This window comes from Vicugna pacos, chromosome 7, assembly GCF_048564905.1.
Source record: "Vicugna pacos chromosome 7, VicPac4, whole genome shotgun sequence".
NCBI lineage: Eukaryota > Metazoa > Chordata > Mammalia > Artiodactyla > Camelidae > Vicugna > Vicugna pacos.
The window spans coordinates 5,439,190-5,464,064 of NC_132993.1; the positions used below are offsets into that span (position 1 = coordinate 5,439,190).

At 44.3% G+C, this 24,875-nt stretch overlaps 2 protein-coding genes and 1 pseudogene across 2 annotated transcripts; 1 reads left to right on the top strand and 2 right to left on the bottom strand.

Moving 5' to 3' along the window:
* The first annotated feature begins 252 nt into the window (after positions 1–252).
* On the top strand, positions 253–3,101 carry LOC140697499 (GTPase IMAP family member 5-like; annotated as a pseudogene).
* A 3,623-nt stretch (positions 3,102–6,724) lies between these two features.
* Positions 6,725–15,189, bottom strand: LOC102525618 (GTPase IMAP family member 5-like). The gene is made up of 3 exons (XM_031674628.2): positions 14,974–15,189; positions 10,022–10,070; positions 6,725–8,579 (listed from the first exon to the last, which is right to left on the bottom strand). Exons 2-3 carry the CDS (start codon positions 10,062–10,064, stop codon positions 7,687–7,689), a joined length of 936 nt encoding a protein of 311 aa, XP_031530488.2. The 5' UTR covers positions 10,065–10,070; positions 14,974–15,189; the 3' UTR covers positions 6,725–7,686.
* Positions 15,190–19,451: 4,262 nt separating this feature from the next.
* Positions 19,452–24,381, bottom strand: GIMAP1 (GTPase, IMAP family member 1). The gene is made up of 3 exons (XM_072964200.1): positions 24,156–24,381; positions 21,975–22,023; positions 19,452–21,025 (listed from the first exon to the last, which is right to left on the bottom strand). Exons 2-3 carry the CDS (start codon positions 22,015–22,017, stop codon positions 20,160–20,162), a joined length of 909 nt encoding a protein of 302 aa, XP_072820301.1. The 5' UTR covers positions 22,018–22,023; positions 24,156–24,381; the 3' UTR covers positions 19,452–20,159.
* Between the last annotated feature and the right edge of the window lie 494 nt (positions 24,382–24,875).

Genomic DNA, 24,875 nt, shown 5'->3' on the forward strand with positions numbered 1-24,875 from the left:
TTTCTATGTCTTGGCTATTGAAAATATTGCTACTATGAACATTGGGGTGTAGAGGTTCCTCAGCATTAACTCCTTAGACCTGTTGCAAAGAAAATACTCTAAAACTTGGCACACAGCGAGGTCCTGATGTAGCTCTGGAAATGTTGTGAAGGGCTTTGCCAGCAGTGAAGCTTGAGTAGGACCTGAAGGGACCCCCTAGCTGAGCACAGGAAGTAGGAGTTAGGAAGAAAAGGAAGGATCAGAAAAAGGCATATGGGGCACAATGGAAGAAGGTTGAGTGGGCAGGTGAGAGATGCCTCTGAGGTAGCTACTGGTCCAAGACTCTTTGAGCTAAGAACATGGAAGCAAGATCTTTGGTAACATAACAGCTGGTCTGAGCCTAACAAATCAGGTCTTCTCCCTGCTTACTTGATGTGCTCCCCACCCCACTGCCCACCTGGACTCATGACAACCTCCTACTCCTGGCTTGACCAACTTGTCCTGGTTTGCCTGGGACTCTCCTAGTTTCAACACTGAAGGTCCTTTGATCAGGGGATCCTCAGTCCTGGGCAAACTGGGATGATTGGTGACCACCATCACCATGGAAACTTAGGGGAGAATTTTGTTTGTGAGTTTATCAAAGGTGGGAACTCTGCCAGGCAAGCTTGGGTTTGGGTGCCAGGACTGAGACCCTCAAGGCAGAGAGCCAGGATGCTCAGTAGAAAATGACCAACTTCCTTGTTTGGTCTTCTGGGTGAACAGCACGTATTCAGTGCCTCCAATTGCCTAAATGCAGGTGGTGGGAAGCCATGTGCAGTGCTGTTGTGACAGGGCTGTCTATATCCTCTAAGCAGGGAAGCTTAGTCTAATGCCAACAATGGCTGAGAGTCAGCAGACCTGGGTTTTAGTCTTAGCTCATGCATTAAATTGTGTGTGACCCTCAGTAGTTCTTTTTTCTTGACTTCATTTTCCCATCTATAAAATGTGCTGTTTTGTGTTGGCTATCACATCTGACTGCAGTATGAACAATCTCTGTATGTTTTCCCTCTAGAATAAGATGAAAGGACTTCAGAAGAGGTCAGAAGCTGCCTGCACCACAGGTAAGGTCGGGTGGAGCCCTTGATGACACTTGGGGGCCATGAACTCAGCACAGGGGCAGCAGACCTCCCACCTACATTGGAAGTTACAAGACCAGAGTCACCCCAAGACAAATGTGTTTCCCCCAGGAAATAAAACTTATTGGACTATTTACTGTCATATTGTTCTTAGTGAGGGTAAATTTTTTCAGATAAAATCCTGCCATCTCATAAAACAGAGACTAAGCAGGGATGGGAGGAGTTGGAAGTATGAGACAAACAACTTAGTGGTTGTTGGAAGCTCTGAGCATCAGAAAGCCTTCAGAGTGGGGACTGAATAAGGAGAAGGCTCTGAAAAGGGTAGAAAAATTCAGCATCTCAAAGACTTTGGCGAGCTGGGCTGATTTATTCCATCAGCCCTGTGTGGGTTCCCTTTATTCTCTACAAGGTGTACTTACTTTGAGCCCAGCCCTTCGGGGGAAATGGAGTGTGATAGCCTAAATCCAGGGATGCGATTTCTTCTGAGTCTTTGCCTTTTTAGCTTTTGCTCTCTTCCTCCTCAAAACACATTTATTACTCTTTAAGTCAGTTTAGGTTTCTAACACAAATACTATTTATTTGTTTTTACTGGGTAGTAACCAACAAGTATATATTTCTGTTCTGGAGGCTGCCAGGTCCAAGATCAAAGTGTGGTAGATTTGGTGTCTGGTAAGAACCCACTTCCTGGTTGCTGTGTCCCCATATGTCAAAGAGCTCTCGTCTTTTCCTCTTCTTAAAAGGGACACTAATTCTACCATGAGACTCCATCCTCAGGCCCTCTCTAGACTTCATCACCTCCCAAAGACCCCACCTCCAGATACATCACACTGGGGATTAGGGTTCGGCATATGCATTTTGTAAGGACACAAATTTTCAATCCATAGCAAGTACATATCAGCTTTTTGTGTGCTCAGACAGGTTGGAGGAACAGAAAGCTTAAATCCAGGGTCATCTCTGTTGAGGATCATCCTGGTGGGCAGAACAGGCAGTGGGAAAAGTGCCACAGGGAACAGCGTCCTCTGCCAACAAGTGTTTAAGTCCAGGCTGGGGCCCAGACACTGACCAGGACGTGCCAGAGAGCAACGGGCAAGTGGAACGGGAGGATCATCCTGGTGGTGGACACGCCCTCCATTTTTGAGGCAAAGGCCCAGGACCAGGAGACATACGAGCACATAGGGAATGCTACCTGCTCTCGGCCCCCGGGCCCCATGTGCTGCTGCTGGTGACCCAGCTGGGGCACTTCACTGAGCAGGACATGGTGGCCGTGACCAAGGTGAAGGAGGTCTTTGGGGCAGGAGTCATGAGACACATGGTCATCCTCTTCACCCACAAGGAGGACTTGGTGGGCGAATCCTTGGATGACTATGTAGCAAACACAGACAACCTCCAGCTGAAGAGCCTGGTCCAGGAGTGTGGGAGGAGGTACTGTGCCTTCAACAACCGGGCCACTGGGGAGGAGCAGAGGGAGCAGCTGCTGGAGCTGATGGTCGTGATCGAGAGGCTGGAGAGGGAGCTCGACGGTGCCTTCTACACCAACGACCTCTTCTTTGATGCACAGATTCTCCAGCAAGGGGGGGATGATGCACGTGGAGAAGGCCACAGGCTCTACCTGGACAAGGTGCAGTCACAGGTTGTAAAGCAAAAGCAAGATCTGGATCTGAAAGGGGCCCAGAGAAACTGTGTGTTCAAGGCACTCCTCCGGGTCAAAAACTGGGTCATGTTGCATTATGAGCTTTGTGTTTGCCTTGTTTGGTGCAGTTTACTTTTTGTTCTTATTCTGCTGATCATCTTGTATCATCTTGTACCATCTTGTGTGTGTCATCTGTATGTCAGAGCATTTTCTAAAGTATCACCTCAGGGATTCATTGTCCAATCCGGAAGTAAATTCCCACGATCTGCTGAGGACATGGTGTGTTGTCTCTGCAGCTCTCATTCCGCGTTCCCCTCATAGACTTCTGGCTTGGTTCACGCCTCTCCCTCTCCCTCAGTGAAGCCATGAACCCCTGAAGAAGATGACAATGACTCAGTTCCAGGGACGCCTGGCTGGTCTACGTACAATCCCATTTTCTGTGGAGTGATTAGCTCCGGCATGGTCCTGAGACCCAATTTAGGCCACTGGGAAGTGAGTAAAAGTCTGCAGAGGTGGGGCCAGAAGGTTTCTCCTTTCCCAGGAGAGATCCCCATAGACAGACAGTCTCCCTCTGGTCATTGTTGGATCTGGGCGTGATGACTGGAACTCCAGCAGCTACCAGCCTGAGCTTGAAGGCAACACTTCAAAGCAGGGCAGAGTGATGGAGCAGTCTAAGCCCTTGAATCAACCAGTCCTGAATCTTACCCTATCTTTGGATTTCCAGTAATGTCAGCCAGTAAGTTTCCTTATGGCTTAAGCTGTTGGAATTTGGGGTCTCTCTTATTTACATTTGAAAAAAATTGAACTAATAAAGAGTTCCCCATATCCCTTTTTGGAAAAAAAAATCCTTAAATCTGTCAGAACTTCCCTGTTCTCATGCTTCCAGTGAGGAAGTGGCATCAAGAATAAATAAAATGATTTTTCATTTCTCGTTTTTAGAATTAGGAAGGACTCTCTCTACTGTTACAGTTTCTGCTACAGAGTAGACATTCACTGAATTCTGAAGAACGAGAAAAATCCCCATAGTTGGATTATTTTGAAGAATGATGGTGGTGGTGGGCAGGGTGAGGGAGGAAATGGGCCAGCCCCTAGGCGGGTCTTCTCTGGGTTCCCTTTGCCAGTTGAGGGAGAAAGAGAGCTCATATCTGAGTACTTTCTAAGGAATTACTTTGGCGAACATTCATGTGTTTGTAAAGATTTAGCAAAACCCTTTCTCCTTTCCTATTGCAAAATATCCTGGGTTAACCCTCCAGCTTTATTCCCCTTGGAAACCGGCAAAGGTGGAGCATCACTTGGAGGATGGGACAACGCTGCTGGAGGGGAAAGAGACGCTTCCTCGGTGCTGGGAGGCCTGGAAATGGCCCAGCTGCAGACTCAGAGGGCGGCCCTCATCCTGCAGCCCTGCTCTCTAACACTCTCTTCTGCCTGGTCCAGATGCCTTCCCTGGAGAGAGGATGAGAGGGCCCAGCCGCAGAAACCTTCAGGGTCGCACATCCAGATGCAAAGTCTTTGCCTTCTTCTGTGTAACCCATTCTCCCTCAAAGGGCCCCGGGCAGTGACAGGAGACACTGCTGCAGGGTGACTAAGATAGAAACCTGGCTCCCTCCCGACCTTGCTGTTAGTGACCGCACTGTGCTGGTTCCACCTCCTCCGCGTCTCCAGGATGCATCCTGCCCGCCTCCCGCCCTCCCATCCCCATTCCTTGGGTTGTGGCTCAGACCCTGATGACCGGTGGAATTCTTTTCTTCTAAACGTTATCCCTTGTTCCAGGCTTACATGTATTTTGTCCCAGTGCCCCATTGCTACAGCGTGATCTCCCTAAAATTACTAATCTGCCTAACAGTCTCCAGGGACTTCCTGTTCTTTACAAGAAAGCCCTCAACCCTGAGGGTGCTGCCCAGGGCCCCGCCCAGCCCCGGCTCTCCCTGCACCTTTACTCCCAGGATTCTCACTCCCCTCCTTGACCGTGGGCTCCCTCTGCCTGAAGTGGCTCCCTCGAGGGCCAGCGCCGCACCTGACAGCTCCAGCCCCACCCTGGTTAGGTGCCTCTGCCGCTGAGCCCTCTCTCTCCTTCTGGTGGACCCCCCTCCCCGCCACCCCCTGCCAGACAAATTTCTCTCGCACCTACTTTCCTATGCCTTCATCCGTCTACAGCACAGCCGCATTTGTGGAGCAGGAACCTTGCGTCTTTTCTCTTCTATTCCTGGTTCTGAGCATAGACCTTGGCCCTCAGTACTCACAATAAGTGTGTGTGGATCGGGACTGGGTTAAGTCAAGGAAGGGAGAGACCAGGTTAGGTCACACAGCTTGGGAATACGGCATCGAGGAGGTGGCCCTCGGTCTGAGAACTCAGAGTTCCTTGGGGTTTCACGGGATTGAGGAGCTCAAACATAACACTTCTTTTTTTTTTTAATTTTATTTTTTATTGAAGTGTAGTTGACTTACAATGTTAGTTTCATTTGTACAGCAAAGCAATTCAGTTATACACATACATACATATCTATCTATATATTTTCTGATTCTTTTCCATTGTAGCTTATTACGAGAAGCTGGATAGAGTTTCCTGTGCTATACTCTAAGTCCTTCTTGTCATAACACTTCATGCACAAGTTTAGAATCGCTTATATGACAGCACTCTGGACCTCAACGTGCACCTGTACTCCCAATGGAGGTTTGGGGAATGACACTGGGGTGTCACAATCAAGTTCCTGAGACTCACTCCAGAGTGAATCACTTACCCATCCAGTCACAGGCTGCCTGGGATGACCGTGGGTCTCCCTTACAGGTACGAAGCAGCAGGGAAGTGGGGGCAGCTCCTCAGAAGGAGGTGGGCCCACCTGGGCCCTCCTTATCTGATTTCCTGTTTCCACTGACTTTGTGACCTGATTTTTACCATAACACCTTGTTCTCTTTACTACTGCTGACATGTGGAATGACATCCTTTCCTCAGATATTACACATGCTTGGGCTGACGCTAGGGTTTAAGATGTTCCACTACCTCACAGCTCAACCCACCATGGAAATTTCCTCTAAGACCGGGGGTTGGCTAACCACACCCTGCAGACCCAATCCAGCCTGCCACCTGTTTTGTATAACGTGGGAGTTAAGAAAGGGCTTTCACATTTTTTAAAGGGTGAAGAAATCAAAAGAAGCATAATGTTTCATCGCCACATATGAAATGTACATGAAATTCGAATCTTGGGGCTCATAGAGTCGTATGGGGTGCAGCCTGCTCCTCACTTCCGTCCTGTCCACGGTGGCTTTTGCACTTGGAGGGGAGAGTTGAGTAGCTGGGACAGAGCCCACACAGTCTTAATCCCAAGCCCAAAACACTGCCCTCGTCATCTGGCCCTTGCCGAGCCCTGCTCCAAGAAATTTCAGTCCTTTAATCCCCAGCCACTGACTATGCTTTCCCTTAGGCGTGGACCCCATCTGGCCCCGGAGACCCCTCTTATCTCCTTCTCCCTCACCTCCAGGCACCTCCTCTCTTCTTCCTCAGTCTCTTCACACTCCAGAGTGTCCCCCCCCCAGAATGTCCTCATCTTTCTCTCTCATGTGGTGTTGTCTTTTACGACCTCCAAGGAGGTCAGACTATGTTTCTGAATAAAATAAGGAATTCTGCTATCAGCTGTCAATATAACACATTTCCTCCTCTATAGCACGACTGGAAAAAGTGGGTCCCAGAGGTGAGACAGTCCACTTACCTTCCTTTTTGCGAGCTCCTAAATATTTCATGACAGTGTCCAGTTAGTTTATTACTTACCCTCACAATTTTTAACAAAACAAAAAGGGGAATTATTTTCATCTGGATTTTTTTTCCTTTTTTAAAAAATTTTGTTTAAAACTTTTTTCAGTTTTATTAGGTAGAATTGTTACAATTTGACTGCACATATACAATATATTGCTTGTAAATACATATATACAATATACTACACACTAAAAAATTTACATACATGTACCATTCATTGTTTCTAAGAACAGTTTAGAGCTTTAGCTTTTTAAACTTTACATATTTATCGAAGGAATAAAGACAACCACAAATTAAGAATCAACAGAATGCAGTAATCCAATCATAAAGGACAGTCAAATGTGCTTGCACATATTCAAGAAATCAATCTTCTAAGTTATAAATAACAAGTAGTTCATTTGTGTCCTTTTTTTTTCTTTAAAGATTCTACATATAAGTGCTATCATATGGCATTTTTCTCTTTCTGGCTTACTTAGAATGATCTCCTGGTCCATCCATGTTGCTGCAAGTGGCATTATTTTATTCTTTTTTATGGCTGAGTAGTATTCCATTGCATATATGTACCACATCTTCTTTATCCAGTCATCTGCTGATGGACACTTGGGTTGCTTTCATGTCTTGGCTATTGTAAATAGTGCTGCTATGAACATTAGGATATATATATGTTTTTGAATGATATTTTTCTCCAGATATATGCCCGGGAGTGGGATTGCTGGGCCACATGGTAAGTCTATTTTCAGTTTTTTATGGAACCTCCATACTGACCTCCACAGTGGCTACTCCTGTTTACATTCCCACCAACAGTGTAGAAAGGTTCCCCTTTCTCCACACCCTCTCCAGCATTTATCACTTATAGACCTTTTAATGATGGCCACTCTGGCTGGTGTGAAGTGATATTTCATTGCAGTTTTGATCTGCATTTCTCTGGCAATTAGTGATGCTGAGCAGTTTTTCATGTGCCTATTGGCCATTTGTATGTTTTCATCGGAGAATTGCTTGTTTAGGTCTTCTACTCATTTTTGGATTGGGTTGCTTGTTTTTTTGATATTATCCTTTGGATTTTATTTACTTAAAGGCACCTGAAGAAAATGGGTGGTGTGTCTGAAGTAAGGAAGGGAGATTAAAAGTGAAATTATGTTAAAAAGCAAAGTTCCTTATCAACAACCTTGACTCTGAAAAAATAGAAGTTGATTGAAGGTATCATCTGAAAATGCTCAGTGTTTATGAAGAATATACAAGCTAATTAACATGGCAAGAAAAATCAAAATGCATATAATAAGAACAGCGAATACTCCGCTGTTAGAAATAATCCAGTTTTTGACACAGAGGAGTGCCTTGAACACACAGTTTTTCTGGACCCCTTCCAGGTCCAGATCTTGCTTTTGCTTTACAACCTGTGACTGCACCTTGTCCAGGTAGAGCCTGTGGCCTTCTCCACGTGCATCATCCCCCCCTTGCTGGAGAATCTGTGCATCAAAGAAGAGGTCGTTGGTGTAGAAGGCACCGTCGAGCTCCCTCTCCAGCCTCTCGATCACGACCATCAGCTCCAGCAGCTGCTCCCTCTGCTCCTCCCCAGTGGCCCGGTTGTTGAAGGCACAGTACCTCCTCCCACACTCCTGGACCAGGCTCTTCAGCTGGAGGTTGTCTGTGTTTGCTACATAGTCATCCAAGGATTCGCCCACCAAGTCCTCCTTGTGGGTGAAGAGGATGACCATGTGTCTCATGACTCCTGCCCCAAAGACCTCCTTCACCTTGGTCACGGCCACCATGTCCTGCTCAGTGAAGCGCCCCAGCTGGGTCACCAGCAGCAGCACGTGGGGCCCGGGGGCCGAGAGCAGGTAGCAGTCCCCGATGTGCTCGTACGTCTCCTGGTCCTGGGCCTTTGCCTCAAAGATGGAGGGCGTGTCCACCACCAGGATGTTCCTCCCGTTCCATGTGCCCATTGCCTTCTGGCATGTCCTAGTCAGTGTCTGGGCCCCCAGCCTGGACTTAAACACTTGTTGGCAGAGGATGCTGTTCCCTGTGGCACTTTTCCCGCTGCCTGTTCTGCCCACCAGGATGATCCTCAAAGAGAACACTTTTGATAACCACTTATTTTCTACTCCGCCTATAAAAAAATTGTGTGTGTGTTACTAAGTTAGCGATTCTTAAGATTTTTAGGTCATGGATCCCTAATGGTATCTCATGAAAGCTATGGGCCTCTGTCCCCCCAAAATAGTGATATTTAAATATACACGTGATGTGGGAGGGTATAGCTCAGTGGTGGAGTGCATGCTTAGCATGCATGAGATCCTGGGTTCAATCCCCAGTACTGCCATTAAAATAAGTAAGTAAATAAATAGATCTACTTATCTCTCCCCCAAAACAAACTAACAAAATTTTTAATTGAATACACACAAAAGTTTGCAGACAATTTTAGGTGACTTTTGAATGGTAGGAAGCCCACAAATTGGGAGCCTGAGCTTGGGCCCACAGTGAAGTAAGAGCTGCTTCACTAAGAAGGATGCTCCAAGCACTTCATCTAGATCAGGACAAATACAGCTTTTGTGAAAGAAAAGTGATCCCTGTGCTTTTCTAGGAAGGGTGCTTAGGCCAGTATCTTGCTAAGTAAATGTGAGATTAGAAAGAGGTGGATGATGTGAAGTCACAGAGGAGACCATCTTATCGTCTCTTTTTCACCCAGAAATTCCCAGGTACACTTGAGACTGCTCATCACACTCATCTAAACCTTGAGGATAAAGGAAGTCAGATGTCAGAGCTGCAGTGACCTCTCCGCAAGGACCAGCCAAATGCCCCCGGGTTTCCACTCTTCGGGTTGGGAGCTGGAGGTTTGAAAGTGAGACCACAAAATGGTTGCAGTTAATGTCAAGGAGCAAGTGTGACAGATGACCATGGATGAGTGGCTAAAGAGATAATAAGACCATTAGAAATACATGTGTTGGAAAGATCATCTATTTGGCTGATAGAATTACAGGAAGTTACAACGAAAGTGGTGTTGGAGGGGGTGATACTGAACCAAGAGTTAAAATCTTCAAGGGATGAAGAGAGAGAATGAGAATCCAAGGATTTCTAAGGTTCTTAGAAGCTCAAATGAATTAAGTGCATTTTAGGCTCCTAAACTCTCTTATTTTATTCCTTTTACTCTGTGTTGGGTCTTCCTTTCCTTAAGTATTCCAGTTTTTGTTTGTTTGTTTGTTTTGTTTTAGCAAACATGATTACTAAATCTCTATGGGGAACTTTTCCTCTTTTCAGCTAAGAGGAAAGATATCGTTTTCACAATTCGGTTCCAAATCCCCTAACCTCTAACTCGAAGTTACATTTCCTCATTTCCCACACATCGTGCACAGGGGAGAGCATCACATTCTGGGGTGGCTGGAGTGTGATGATGATCGGAGGATAAAGAACAGACCATAGCTGCCTTTTTCTTCTGCTGTTTAAAATTAGTAGGTTTCTTCTCTGTCACCATGTTTGAGGTGAGGGGTAGATAGAGAGAAAATATTTACTCTTCTCTGGTGTCTAGAGCTCTTGAGAATTTGGAGGCTTTCTTACCTTCAGCCATAGTTCCGTATGTGCTTCTCTGAAGCCCTTCCATTCTCTTCTGGAACACAAAGAAGGAAAGGAATAAAAACCAAGTGTCCATATGGGAGGTGGTAAGGCCTGAGAACACCTCTAATTCAGACACCCAAGAATAGTTATCCTGAGATGAGCCATTTCTATTGCTAATTTCTATCTCCTATTTTACTCTCAAACATTTGTACATAAATTTAAGCAAGCCAGGTGATGCTAGGTTATGTTAACACAATGAAATGTTGCTTTTTTCTCATCCTTCAGGAAAGCAAGAAATATTTTAAAACAAATCAGTTGATTATTGAAAGCAACATAAATGTCTACTGACAGACAATTGGATAAAGAATTTATTATTTATATATTATATGTTAATATATAATAAATAATACATACAATGGAATACTACTCAGCCATAAAAAATAAAATAATGCCATCTGCAGCAAAATGGATGGACCTGGAGACTGTTATACTAAGTGATATAAGTCAGACAGAGAAAGAAAACTACTTATATGTGGAATCTAAAAAAAAAAGACACTAATGAACTCATTTACAAAACAGAAATAGACTCACAGACATAGAAAACAAACTTATGGTTACCAGGAGGAAAGGGAAGGGAGTGAAGGGATAAGTTGGAAGTTCAGGATTTGCAGACACTAACTACTAAATATAAAATAGATAAACAATAAGGTCCTACTATATAGCACAGGGAACTATATTCAATATCTTGCAATAGTCTTTAATAAAAAATATGAAAAGAAATATATATACACACATATACACATATATCTGTGTATAACTGAATCACTATGCTATACAACAGAAATTAACACAACTTTTTTTTTAATTGAAGTCTAGTCAGTTCACAATGTTGTGTCAATTTCTGGTGTACAGCATAATAGTTCAGTCATACCTATACATACATATATATTTGTTTTCACATTCTTTTTCATTATCAGTTACTACAAGATATTGAGTATAGTTCCCTGGGCTATACAGTAGAAACTTGTTGTTTATCTGTTTTATACATAGTAGTTAGTATCTGCAAATCTTGAAATTCCCACTTTATCCCTTCCCACCTCTTTCCCCCCCCTGGTAACCATAAGTTTGTTTTCTATGTATGTGAGCCTGTTTCTGTTCTGTAAACAGAAGTTCATTTGCCTTTTTTTTAGATTCCATATATAAGTGATATCACATAGTATTTTTCTTTCTCTTTCTGGCTTACTTCACTTAGTATGACGATCTCCAGGTCTATTCATGTTGCTGCAAATGGCATTATTTTATTATTTTTTGTGGTTGAGTAGTATTCCATTCTATAAATACACCACAACTTCTTTATCCAGTCATCTGTTGATGGACATTTAGATTATTTCATGTCTTGGCTATTGTAAATAGTGCTTAACACAACTTTGTAAACTGACTATACTTCAATAAAAAAAAGAAAAATGAAGGAAAAAAACTCAAATCGGTTGATTATCTCCCTTCAACTTGAAAAAGCATGAAAGAAAGAAAGCGTTCTTCTATAGAATGAGAAGTGGGACTTTTTTTTTTTGATTCAAAGTAGGCATACTTGCTAAAATGGAGAATAAAATTGCCTGGCTATAAATGACATTGGTTTGTTTGAAATACTGGGCATTTTCTGAAACCCTTTGTATCAGATAGACAGTCCAGTGGCAAAGAGGAGAGTACAATGTACCGTCCACTGGGAGTGTGGAATCGGGAATCAAGGGCTCCTGGGCGGACTGACACGAGAGGAAGCAGCAACAGAGGGCCAAGCACGGCCACCTTCCTTCCTCTGCCCTGAGCAGCTGGTGGAGAGAAGGTGGTGCTGTGAATAAGGGGAAAAAAATCACCATTCAGGACAAGTTCAAGATAAATTCATTCCCTGCTCGGTTTTTAATCAAATAGCTTTCCTCCAATTATCCTCCAATTTCCTCCAATAATAAACAACGATGGGTCTCCCTATAATCACCATTATTTTAAAATTCCACCAGATATAACCAGAAATTGGCAAAACCATGGGGATAAAAGTTTCATTCAGATGAGGCATAGTATTATATCATTCTTGGTATGTTAGAAAAGGCCAGCATTCAATGTGCAACACTGCTTAAGATGAACTCTGAGACTGTATTTTATTTATTCAGTTTTAAAGATTATGCAGTTATGAAACAAACTTTGTAAGTGGAGAAATACACAGAGTAATGAAACAAATATCCATCATTTGCAATGAACAAATGTAAGTGTTTTGGCATTTTTACTGCTGATATCCTGTTTGATTGAAAAAGTTTAAACATTACACATATAGTAGTTCCATTTATTTATTTTTTGACTCCCTCAGTCTTATTTTCCCTCCCTCTTCCCTACAGAGACAGCCAAAATCTGAGGTTGTATGTATCACTCTCATTTGTGTATTTACACTTCCACCTACACATGTGTCTGTAGATAGTAACATTTATCCAATTCTTTTTAAACAGACATTTGGTGTTCCAAATATGGAACTTGCTACTACAAACAATGCTGGGGAGGAATTCCCATACACATCTTGTGCACATGTGCAACAATTTAGCTGGGACATACAATTTCCACCTGACTAGATATTGCTAAATATGACTCCAAGATGTTGTGCTAATTCACACCAGCCATGTGTGAGAATTCCCCAAATTGTCACTTATACTTGGTGATATTACATTTTCAATTTTTTTGTCACCCTTATGGGCATAATTTAGGATGTCTTAGCTGTTGTAAACTTGCATTTTACTGATTACCATTGAATTCAAATGGTTTTCATGATTTGCTATTCAGGTTGATTCTGTTATTTCTACCTTTTTCACATTTTTCTATTCATTCAGTAGGAATGAGTGGAAATGGTCCTCATTAGGGAAAACCATCCCTTTTCACATCATCAGAATATATTAAGACAACTTCTTTCTTTCCTTTTCTTTTCCTTCCCAAAAATATGTTGGAATCAATATACTGCTGTGGTTGAGATGATGATGACAGTGGTGACAATGTCAATGATGAATTTCACCATGATAAAAATCCTCTGTGCAGCCATTTATAATTTTCAAGTTTCTTTCATGCCCATTATTTTCATTGTTCTAAATCCCCTATGATGCAATCAAGATAGGTATTAAGTTTTCTATTAAAATATTAAGAAACTGAGCATTAACTGACCTGCTCAAGATCACACAATTACCACAGAGCTAAGACTGAATGAAAATGGCTCATTTTGCCTGTGTATTCTCCTAGATTCCACAGGGGGGAAGTATTCCAAAGTAGATAATAAGCCTCTTGGAACACCACATCTAATGTTGTCATCCATGGTCTGGACATAAACTGATGCAAACAGGCTGGAAGCCTGCCCCCAAACCAACGCCATCCATTGTATTGCAAAATCTTGAGTGTATATTTTTCCAAAAAAAAAAAGCTTATTCAAAGGTAAAATGGCAGGGGCAGGAGTTGCTCTGAACTGAAGTATTTCAGTTTAAAACAACCTGGTGTTTTTATGACTTGATTATCAGTGTGACCCAAATGGAGCTATGTGGCTGTCCCAAAAGCCAATCAAATTCAGGTTACATTGGCAGAGGTGTGGCACAGTGGTACTCTGAACTATCTTCCAAGTGGGTCAGGCTCCTGGGGGAGACATATTCCACTGAGAAATAGATTTTTTTTGGCAGATATTAACAGAGTGTCTGGAGACGAGTCAGAAAGGATATTGATGGAGATGTTAAAATGAGTCACGGACAAAATATTAAAAGGGCTGAACAAAGTGTAGGAAAAGACTGGAAGCATGGTAACCTTGAAGGAACGTGATATGTACCAATCTCATTGTAGACACAAAAGGAAGCATAAAGAACAGAGGTAGATCTCTTCTCCACAAGGAAAATCCTACTAAACTTCCCCCAAATGGGACCAGGAGTCATGAGAGAGTGGCAGGCAGTATGTGAGCAGAGATTATAACTGTATGTGACAGGAGGAGCAGGAGGATCTAGCTTAGGAAAGAGGTCGAAGCAAATGAACATAATGGATATTCTGATTTTTAAATTATACGATTTTGTCATGATGACACCTTATTTTATCAAACCATGAGAAAGCAGGCTCTCTCATGCTGTTTTAGGAAAGATGATAATTTTTTGTTGCCTTGTTCATAAGTATCTCTTTCACTTACCTGACCCAGTCCCTGTTTCCTGGTATTATTTTGTAGTTTAGCACTGGGATTTCAAAACATGACTCTCACAGAAGATTTAGCAAACAAAGGATTGGTTCCTATACATCCTAAACATGAGTCTGTTTGCTATAGTGTCGAATCTTACATTGTGTCAGGAAAATTGTGGGTATCTGGGGAAGGATGAAGTGGTGTTCAAAAGCTCAGGGTCATATACGATGTCCACTGAGAGGTCTCGTTTGGAACACGTGGCTCAGTGTAGTAAATACAGGATAATGATCCTGTATTTACTCTACGGGGCCCTAGGAACCCATTCCCCGCACCGGACTCTCTGGAATGTGGCGCTTGTCAGGGATAGGGGTGGGGGCGCTATAGGAGAAGTTAAGAGGGTAAAATTGAAAATTGTGCCCCACTTAGGGCGCCTTCAGGGTTTCAGTTTCCTTATCTGTCAAATGAGATGATGAATTATTAATGAAGCTTTATGAAACGCTGTGAAGCTCATGAAGATTAAAAGCGCTAAGAAGTAGGCAGTTAGGCGGAAAAGACTGCAGCGCTGTGGGATGCGATGGGCGCTGGAAGTGGGGTGAAGGGTCCCCAAACCTGTTTCCGTCCCACTCCAAATCTGCTGTTGCCCATAACTCCCCATCAGCTCCTCGTTTCACTAATGAGACACACAGAAGTACGGTCACCGATGTGAATCACACCAGAAATCAGTAGCTGTGACTCAAAGGCGGGCTCCAGGGTCCCCAAACCCCCGCCGAGTTCCCCTTACCAGGCGCGGCGCTGCAGGCTGGGAGCGCGCGGGGCGAGGAGGGGCCGCGTGAGCGGGCGGAGGTTCCAGGGCAGGGCTGCAGGGCGAGGAGGAAAATGGGGCCACGGAATGCGCCCCCTTTCCGCGCAGCTGGGGACTCCCCGTTCCGGAAAGAGGCTAAACTGCCGCAGTGGAAACCCGAGAGCGAATGCAGGGCGTGCTGTCACCCAGTGGGATGCTTTCGGTCGTCGGAGCCTGCGAGCTCCTCGTCCCCTCCAGTTTCCTCTTTAAGACTTGCGAAAATTGCTGTTTGGAGTGTTAAAGAGGAAAACACAGGCCCCAGACGGCGGCCCCTGAGCCCATGGTGCCTCTGCAGGAGTGCCGAGCTCTCCAGAAATCAGTTTCATGCCGTAGGCCTGAGTCTGAGTAACTCTGATAACAGACCCCATCCGGATCTGTCTCTGTGTGAAAGCACCTACAAAGGGACCCACTTAGAGAGTTATTTTCTTTTGCACGAGAAAGAACCACTGGGTTTCATGAAGAATTTCTCTACCTACTGGAGCCCAGTTGTGGAACAGGTTAGAACTGAGCCTTCCTACTTGCAGTTGCTCCTTTCCAGAAACCTGCAGAACTGAGTCACAGAGTGACTGCCCTTGTCTGTGTGTTTTGTTTTTTTTTTTAAGTAAGGAGTTTTTTCTTTTTGTTTTTGTTCGGTTTTGGGTGGGGGGAATAATTAGGTTGGTTGGTTGGTTATACCCCACCTTTGTCTTTTGTTCTCTGGGATTGGGGTGTCTATTTTTAGCGGTGTGTAATTTTCGAGGAGTGATGAGCAGTTCTCTTCAGTGTCTCCCAGAAATATTTCTTCAGCATGTGGAAGGAAAGATGTAGTAAATCAATTGATATATACAATTTAATACTATTTTCAGAGGAGTCAGAATGCCTAAACTTAATGATATCTGAGAATTATAAACAGTGAAAAAAATATAAAATAAACAAGAACTGGACAAAGAGTGAGACTGAATGTAAGGTATAAAAATAATTAAGACTCCCAATAATAATTAAAACACTATGTCATTTTGGGAGACAACTGCTTTATTAAAAAAGAAAAGAAGTAAAAGACAAACTTACAAAAATCTCAAAATATTTTATTAGTGGAAGAGGCAAGCACAAAACCTGTTGTATAAGAAAAGGCAAATATTGCCACTATCAGATGAGGGCTCTGCTCTCAGGGCAAACAAACATACAAATAAACAAAAGAATATTAGGTCATAGTCTGACTTTGTCTTCCCCAAGAAAGTACAGGAATCCTTTTCTAGGGAATTAAATCCATAGGGTGTAGTGGCATCTGCCCAGCCAGGCACTGAATATTGTACAAGACTATGTAAGAAAGTGTGCATTGTTTGAAATCTTCTGCTTGAAAAACTCATCCTGGTCAACAACAGCTCTCAAATAAGCCAAATATGAAACTCTTTTGGTAAAATGGCAGCTGATCTAGGCAGCAGGGCATGCAAATGTGAAAAAAAAACCAACCCTGCATTAGCACATGATCAAGGCATTTTATGCTTGAAGAGGTAAAACAAAAGGTGAGAGGAGACGAAGTCAATATGAATGTTTATCTACACAAATATACCATTTTTGAGAAGTTGGATAGCTTTTTGACCCTGCATCTGGTTAAGGAAATTCTTCCTATAGGACAGTAAGAAAGAATAAGTTTCGGTTCTGATTTCTGATTGGCCACATTTTGCCCTTAGAAATCATTTATCTCTCAGTAGATTACTTTCCTCTTCAAACAAAAGGCTGTTAATGATAATTATCCTTCATACCTCATGAGATAGTTTTCATCATAAAATATTAAGCAATAAATGTGATTATTTTATAGTGTTTTCTACAGCTGCAGTTTTCTAGTTTATGATCAATCTTGTATTATTTTGTTTTATGATCTATCTAGTATTACCTATGTAATATTAAATTATATTTTAAAAACAAAAATAAAATTGTGTGTTCCACACTTACCTATGAGTCATTTTGCATATTTGTAAATCTAAGGATTAGAAAGTAGCAATATTTTAGGGAACAAACACAACTTTAATTGTACTTTGGAAATGTATCTGACAACTAATCATGTCTTACCTTATATTATCAATAGCTCCCAACTCTATGTATACACAGAATAATGTAGAATCTTTATTATGAATAATAAGTGTGAAATGTATGTGTTTATGAGTATGAAATTTATTTGTTTTATTATTATGAAAAGTTTCTTCTTAGATTTTTTTGTTTCTGTATCATGTTCTTTTGGGATTTAACCTACAAAGTGTTTTCACGCACATGATTTCACCATACATGAAAGCTATAAAGATTAGTATTAATATATATCTCTCAAGAGAAAACTAATCCCTTTGTGCCCAAGATCTCAAAGTAAATTCACAGGGAACCAGCTCTGGAACACAAGTCCCTTGGGCCCCAGCGCACATCTGTTCTTTCCACTATCCCCGCAACGTTCTTGGTGATGCCCCAAGGAGGGCGTTTTACCCATGGATGTCAAACCTTCCTCCGACCCAATGTATTTCTATACGCTACAGTCCGCATGAGAATTTTACAATCCTAACACTCATATTTATTTTAAAAATCACGTTTCCATTTACAAACAAGACAGAAGGAATAAGTAAAGAGAGAAACTGGAGGGCATATGTGGACACCTGGACGTGAGGCAATGAAAAAATGAAAGAACAGCAGGTTAAAATCAGCTCCGTTGGTAAGCGCTACCTTGGTCCAGTGCGCATGCTCATGTGCCTGTGGTCCTGGCTGGGTGAGCTGCGGGCACCTGGTGGTGTCCCCTCTGCCGGCTCCTCTCTGGGCCCCTCAGGTCGTGTAAGGAACCCCTCCCTGGCTGAGAGTCCCTGCATGGGCACAGCAGGTTGCTAAAGGCAGGAATTGATAATGAACCTCTTTCCAGCCAGGCTTCACAGAGCCCAACTCACTGACCACTGTGACCCTCAGCACTCCCCCCACCTCCCCACAAAACTGCAGTCCAGCCTAGGCTGGTAATCCTGGGCGTCCGTAGGCCCTTAACCCCATGTGGCATCCAAACAAATGCGCATAGGGGCCTTCACAAAGAGCTGGGATGGCCATACTGCTCCTGCACACAACTCCTCTCCTCCCCCATCACCCTCTGCTTCTCAGAACCATGGTAGATTCGGGGTAGCTGCTTCCTCCTGCATCCACACCTCCTAACTAGTGCTTGGTTGATATAAAGAGAAAGACTTCCTTTAAAGTGTTCTAACACATTCAGAAAGAGAAATAAAGAGATCCTAAAGTTTGCTGGCATTTAAGAACTTACCGTGGGTTGGCCTATCCCCTATATAACCCCACAGGACAGCTGCACCTAACTTCATGCCCTGTGGCTCCTGGCTGATGCACCAGCTGCTCCCTCTCTTCTCCACTGAGACAGGAGCTTGATGGTGATGGTGATGATGATGATGATAATTTGCATAAAAATCCAGGCAGATAACCACATGAAAGATACGGCATTTTATTTTCCCCAAATCTTACTTTGTTTTGGACAGGCATGAACCATAATACACGCTAGAAAATTGGAAACTGTGTTATTTGCATATAGTTACATTAAACTTCTTGGCACTAAATCATTGTACTAGTAAATTAATGGATGTGTCAGAAGTAATCATCAAGTATAACTGTGACATCTCTCTCATTGATGATAATAAAAATCTACAAGATCACATAGGGAGATATCCACCCATAAGAACCAGCAAATTCTCAAGGACAGTCAGGGTAGCTACAGTCTGAAGGTCTGTGTCCCCCCGACATCCACATGTTGGAGACCTGACCTGAAGAGGATGGTATTAGGAGGTGGGGCTACTGGGAGGTGACTGGGCCAGAGAATAAATTCCTCAGGACTGGGATTAGTGCCCTTGTTAAAGAGGCTGCGGGAGAGCGAGCACCGCCCTTCCATCCTGTGAGGATACGGCTGAAGTTGGCAGTCTTCCGCCAGAGAGGGCTCTCCCCCAAACTGAACCATGCTAGCATCCTGATCTTGGACTTCCAGGCTCCAGAACTGTGAGGCATAATTGTCTGTTGTTTTTAAGCCACTCAGTCTACGTGGGGTTTACTTTTCTTTTTTACAAATAGCAGTTGGAGGGAGAAAGACAGTGTCTAAACAAACAAACAAAACTCACAATATAGATGTTTTCCCTTGGCTATGAATCCACTTCCTACTAAAATACTACCAGTCATTTCACTATTTTTCAAGAGATACATCAAGATGACGAACACGTTTTAAGGATATTTTATGATTGTACAAATTAAAACAAAAATTTATCTTAAAATATTTTTTTGGTTGGGGGTGATAAAGGAAAAAAAAAACAAATGTGAGATGTGAGGAGGGCCGTGTCCCAGGTCTCAGTGGAGTTCCCAGGACACACCCAGCTGCGTGTGGGTCATTGGCTTCTTGCAAGAAAGAATTCAAGAGCGAGCCACAGTTCAGTGAATCAATTTATTTAGAGAGATACATACTAAATAGAGTGTAGGCTGTTTCAAGAGACAAACACCATGAGGTGTAAGGGTTGGGTGCTCAGGTTAAAGTAAAAGTAGATATGTACTCCATAAACTGCCCACAGTCCTGAAGATGAGGGAGAGAGAGGTGGCCACAAGGTAGTGTTGCCAGTTTTTACGGCCTGAGTAGCTTCACATGCCAATAAGTGGGAGGACCATTCCAACTACCCAGGAACTGGGCCACCACCCACTCTTTGACCTTTTGTGGTTGAAACCGTCATGGTGCCTGTGGGCATCACTGATCAGGATAAATCATTACAATGAGTCAGTAATGAAGCTCCAGGTCTACTAGAAGTCAAATCTCCCACCATCTTGAGCTTGAAGGCCAAATGGGGGTTGAATCTTCCACCACTTAGGTGTTCACTGCCCCTTGAATTGCTGTGCCCTGTCCCCTTCCCTCCTGCCTCACAGGGAGGTTGTTTGTTTCTTTATTTTTTTAATGGAGGTACTGGGGATTGAACCCAGGAACTTACACCTGCTAGACATGCACTCTACCACTGAGCAATATTCTCCACCCTTTGTCCAAATTTATTTTAAAAGTGTTCACCACAGTACTTGAGAACTCAGATTCCTCTGAAGTTCCCCTTGAGCTCTAAGCAGTTTCTGTCTTGCCAACTTACCTACAAGATTCAAGTTCACACCGTCGAGGCCTGCAGCCAGTGTTTGCAGAAGTGCTTGAATAACTGGACCGTGGCATCCCACAGACCGGCCACGCTCCTGTTACACTGGGTCCCCAGCATCTGTGGCCACGCCCACAGCCAGGCCAACAGCCAGAGTTTCTGCTGCTTCTGCGCGCGGGTGGCCACTGTCTCCGCCACCTTGTGGAGCCTCTCCTCGGGGCCAGCGCCCCCCAGGGCCTGCGCCAGGCTGTACACATCATTGGTGTAGGGGGCGCCGCCGTGGTCCCTCACCAGGCCCTCTACCAGCCGCATCAGCTCCATCACCTGCGCCTCCCGCTCCGCGCCGGTGGCTCGGTTGTCGAAGGCACAGAATCGGCCCCCACACTCGGCCACCAGCTTCCTGAGCGCGCAGTTCTCCGTGTCGCGCACATAATCTTGCAGCGAGTCCCCCGCCAGGTCCTCCTTGCGGGTGAAGACCACGATGGTGCGCGCCGCGATGCCGTCTCCGAACAGCGCCTTCACCCCACTCCAGGCCTGCTGGTCCTGGGCGGTGAAGCGGCCCAGCTGGGTCACCAGCAGCAGGACATGCGGCCCGGGGGCCGAGAGCAGGTAGCAGCGGCCTCTCTCCTTGCACTCGGGGTCTGTCTGGGCGACTTCGGAGCTGAAAAGGTCTGGGGTGTCAATGATCTCTAAGTGCCACGTGGCCCACCTGCAGCTACCCACCGCGCAGGTTCTGGTCACCGAAGTGGGCCCGAGCCTGGAGACAAAGTGCTTCTGGCCCAGGATGCAGTTTCCCGTGGCGCTCTTCCCTGCCCCCGTCTTCCCAGCCAGGAGGAGCAGCAGCCTGGGCTCCTGCCACGCCGCCTTGTCATCTTCTAAACCTGTGAGCACCAATTACCTGTGAGCTTCCGAACCTTAAAGCAACGTGTCCTGCCTGGTACCTGGTCTCCTGGGCCCCTTTCGAACAGAGGAGAGCAGAATGCCTTCAACTTGTGCTTTGTGGATCAAACCTTTACTGAGTGACCTGGTCCGAGATTTGTCAACTCTGGGGGATCTTTTTCCATCTATTTCTTCCCTCTTTGGCCTCACACATGCACCTGTAGGTGCTTGAGCACCTGGTGAATGTTTCTTTAGAGGGCACCCCTCTATAATACAGGTCATTCCTCCATCTGACATTATCTGTCATCCACACTGTACAGACCTGGTCCCTACTGGACCACTTCAGTGGCCTCTGCAATACTTTCCCAAAGAAAGGCAGGAGGGGCCCTGGGCCTGGCAGTGAGGGCTGTCTGGAGTCCAACACCTAGGGTTTGAATCACAGCCTCACCCTCTGCCAGTGGTGTAACCTTGGGAAGCTGCTTAATCTGAGTGTTAAACGTCTTCTGCACAGATGGGATCAGTACTACAGAGCTGTCCTCATGGGGTTGTTGGTAGGATAAGATGAAACCAGCCCTACTCCCCCCTCCTTTCCCTCCTCCTCCTCCTCCCCTCCTCTCTCTTAAACCTGCTGCCTAGTAAGATGCCCGTTTAACCCTCCACCCTTGTTCTCTAACACATTCTACCTGGTGAATCATGTTCTCTCTAATACAGGATTTGATGTCCTCTACATCCCCTTCTGTGGAGATCAGAGTAGGGAACAGAGGTGCAGGTTAGTCAAAGAACTTAGTATCTCACAGCAGAGCAGGAGCAGAGATCTAGATCCAATGCCAACCCCCAGGTTCTTGCTGTTTCATCCGAGCATGGAGAAATCTCTGTCTTGAGTTAGTCCATTCCCTTTAATACCCAGACTCACATGTAGGGGTGAATACACGTTGTGAGTTATGCGCTTACCGTAGGCATTTTCTTCATCTCTTACCATCTTCCATCTTCCCATGATTAACTGGAAGAGTCCCAAATACAATTAGTTCATTCATTCATTCATTCAATCGGTATAACTATCTACAATGTGTCAGGCAAATTCCAAAGGCCTGATGACATCACAATGAAAATGTCCTGATTCCTGCCCTCCACTGAGCATGAGCATTTAGGGAAGACACTGGAATAGCCTGACCTGGGGTTGGAATGATACTGTGAGAACACTTGATGAGCTTGGTTTTGTCTTTTCAGGGCCTCCAAATGCAAAAAGCAGAGGGAGATTATAACATTACTGTATGTTAATGAGTAAGCTTTAGCTGTTCATTTTTCCAGGTAATTCTATGCTAGTGACATAAGCTGTAAATATTACATTTTCCCAGGAGATTCAGTAGCTGGGGGAGACTTTGGAAAACCCTGAGAACACTAAAATTTGCTCAGTAACTTAGGGAACCACCTTAGGGTTGGCCTGGGAAACAAACAAGAAGAATATTGGAATTCTGTTTTTGGAAACTGGAAAACAGACTCATCTCCCAAACCGATCTGGAGAGCTTCTGCTCTCAGGAAACCAAATAATTTGGCTTGTCTTACTATGTCTAATTACGGTGAGAATGGGATGCGACCCTCTGACTCTTAATGTTCTTGCCCCCAAACCCTTGAGGCTTCTCAGAGTAAAGCAATTACACCAGTCAAACATCATTTAATACAATTAAACATCCTGTGGTCACGTTGGCCTGATCACACAAGCACACGGTATCTCCTTGGTCCTCTTCTGCAGCCTCATTTCCAACTAGGCCCCCACCCCAATGCACTACTTTACAAACAGCAGCTTTCAGGGCCTTTTCCAACCCACCTTGTGCTTTCCCTCCTATGGCCATTTGTCTCCTCTCTCATTTCTGCCTGAGTCCTGTCTGGGCTTCACCATCCACTTCAAATTCTACCTCGTCATGTCCACCTGGTTCCCACAGCTATCTGTGGTCTCCCCATTGGCACCACACACAAAGGAAATCAAAGGCAGAGGTTGGCTGAATAACGTGTCTTTGACCAAAGGACTCATATGACAGGTTTGCCTAGAACTCAGTCCAAAGCTATTCATGTTTTTGCAGTAACTCTCCTGTCACTTCGCCAAAGTCTTCAGTAAAGTTCACCCCGTGGGAAAATAACATAATGTGATTAGTTATTTTGTGTGTGAAAACCAACCAACTCCCTTAATTGACACCAAAGTAGAAATGGAGAAACAGCCACAAAATTCAGAGCAAAGAACAAGAATTTAGCTAAAGCAAGAAGTTGTTGTCAAAGATGGAAAAGAGGAATTGTGCTACTGAAAATCCACAGAACTCTTGGGTAAGTCATTGGAATTTTCATAAAGTTTGAAATAATGGTTAAAATCTTTTAAAATAATTTTTAAAAGGAGGTAAGCTCCAGCTGAAATCTGGGCTGACAAATGATTCTTAATTACTGGGGTATGTAAAACATGTAGAATCCTAAATACTCTGAAAATTCAGTTCATGTAGTTCATTCTGGTTTTCAGAATTACTTGAGTATTCTTTTAAAATGTCCATTTGTGGGCACCATTCTCAAAGGCTCTGATTTACGGATCAGTTGTATCTGATGGAATCAACCCACAAATCAGAGTCTGAATATCAGCTATTTATTCAGAGCTCTTCATCATACAGATGAGGAAACTGAGGTGTTCTGGCAACTGGGGTGGGAGAAACTTCAATTAGAGCAGATGTTTAAGAGATCATGCAGGGAGAGGTTGAAGACCTAATTCCTAACCTCTTAGGTCTCCGGGGGGCCTCCTACTATGGACAGAGAGGAGAGGGAGAATCTAGGTGAGTAATTCGGGTGGGGTCCTGACTCGTCACATTGTAAACTAGTCTGAAGTTAGATTGCTTCTGAGCCTATAGAAATATCTTTTGCCTTTGCTGAAAATGCAATTGGGCAATGTTTAATGTCTTTTAAAATGTATATTCCTAGAAGTGCTTCCAGCTTGCACTTCTCTTACTGAATGAAGAGAGTGTGGAAGGAGACAGGAACGGATCCCCTCCAGACTGGAGAATATGCTCATAAAACTTCTTCTGAACTTCCTTTATTGAAAACTTACAAGATCTCTACAAGCCTGGAAGTCTGATCTTCACGGCTCTGGCTCTCACTTACCGGTAAGGTGCCTGGCAGAATACAGATGCTCAGACAGTAAATGCTCTCAGAATTATGCTCCCTCTGGTTGGTTGCAGCTCCTCTGCTCAGGCTGGCTTTTCCTGGTGACAGGCTCTAATGCTGGCTTGGAGAAAGTCCTGATCTCTGCTCTCCCTCAGTTGTGAGTGCAGCAGTCAGCGCCTTCTGTCAGAATTGAGGAAGTCTTGTGACTCTAAGACTCAGTACTACAGACAGCCTAGTGGGAGGACTTGGTGATGATGACTTAATGAAACAGAAACACTGTGGGTTAAGCTTTTCTCTGAAAAACCCCCTCCTGTGGTGACTAGTATGGGTCATGTCCCCAGGAAGGCCCCCGAGGAAGGGGAGGGTGTTCTAGGGTCCTGAGGCCTGACTCTACTTCTAGAATTGGTTATTGATCTAGTGTCAATGGCTTTTTACCCCCTAGGGATTATTTTTTCACCCTGTATAAAATAAATTCCGAGAGTCTCCTGACTCAGAACATAGGACAAGATTAGCTATTCTGAACAGCTGTCCAGTGTCTGGCCATCCCTTGGGGTCCAATCTGACAGAAAAATCCAGAAGCACAGTCTCACCTGAGAAAGGAATTTCTTCTCAGCGATGGAGGGACTTGAAAGTAGCCGGCCTGTGGAGCATGAGTCCCTTCACACAATTCCTGGTCAGCCGTGTGAGGACCGAGTCTGGTCACCTGTGTTGATGTCA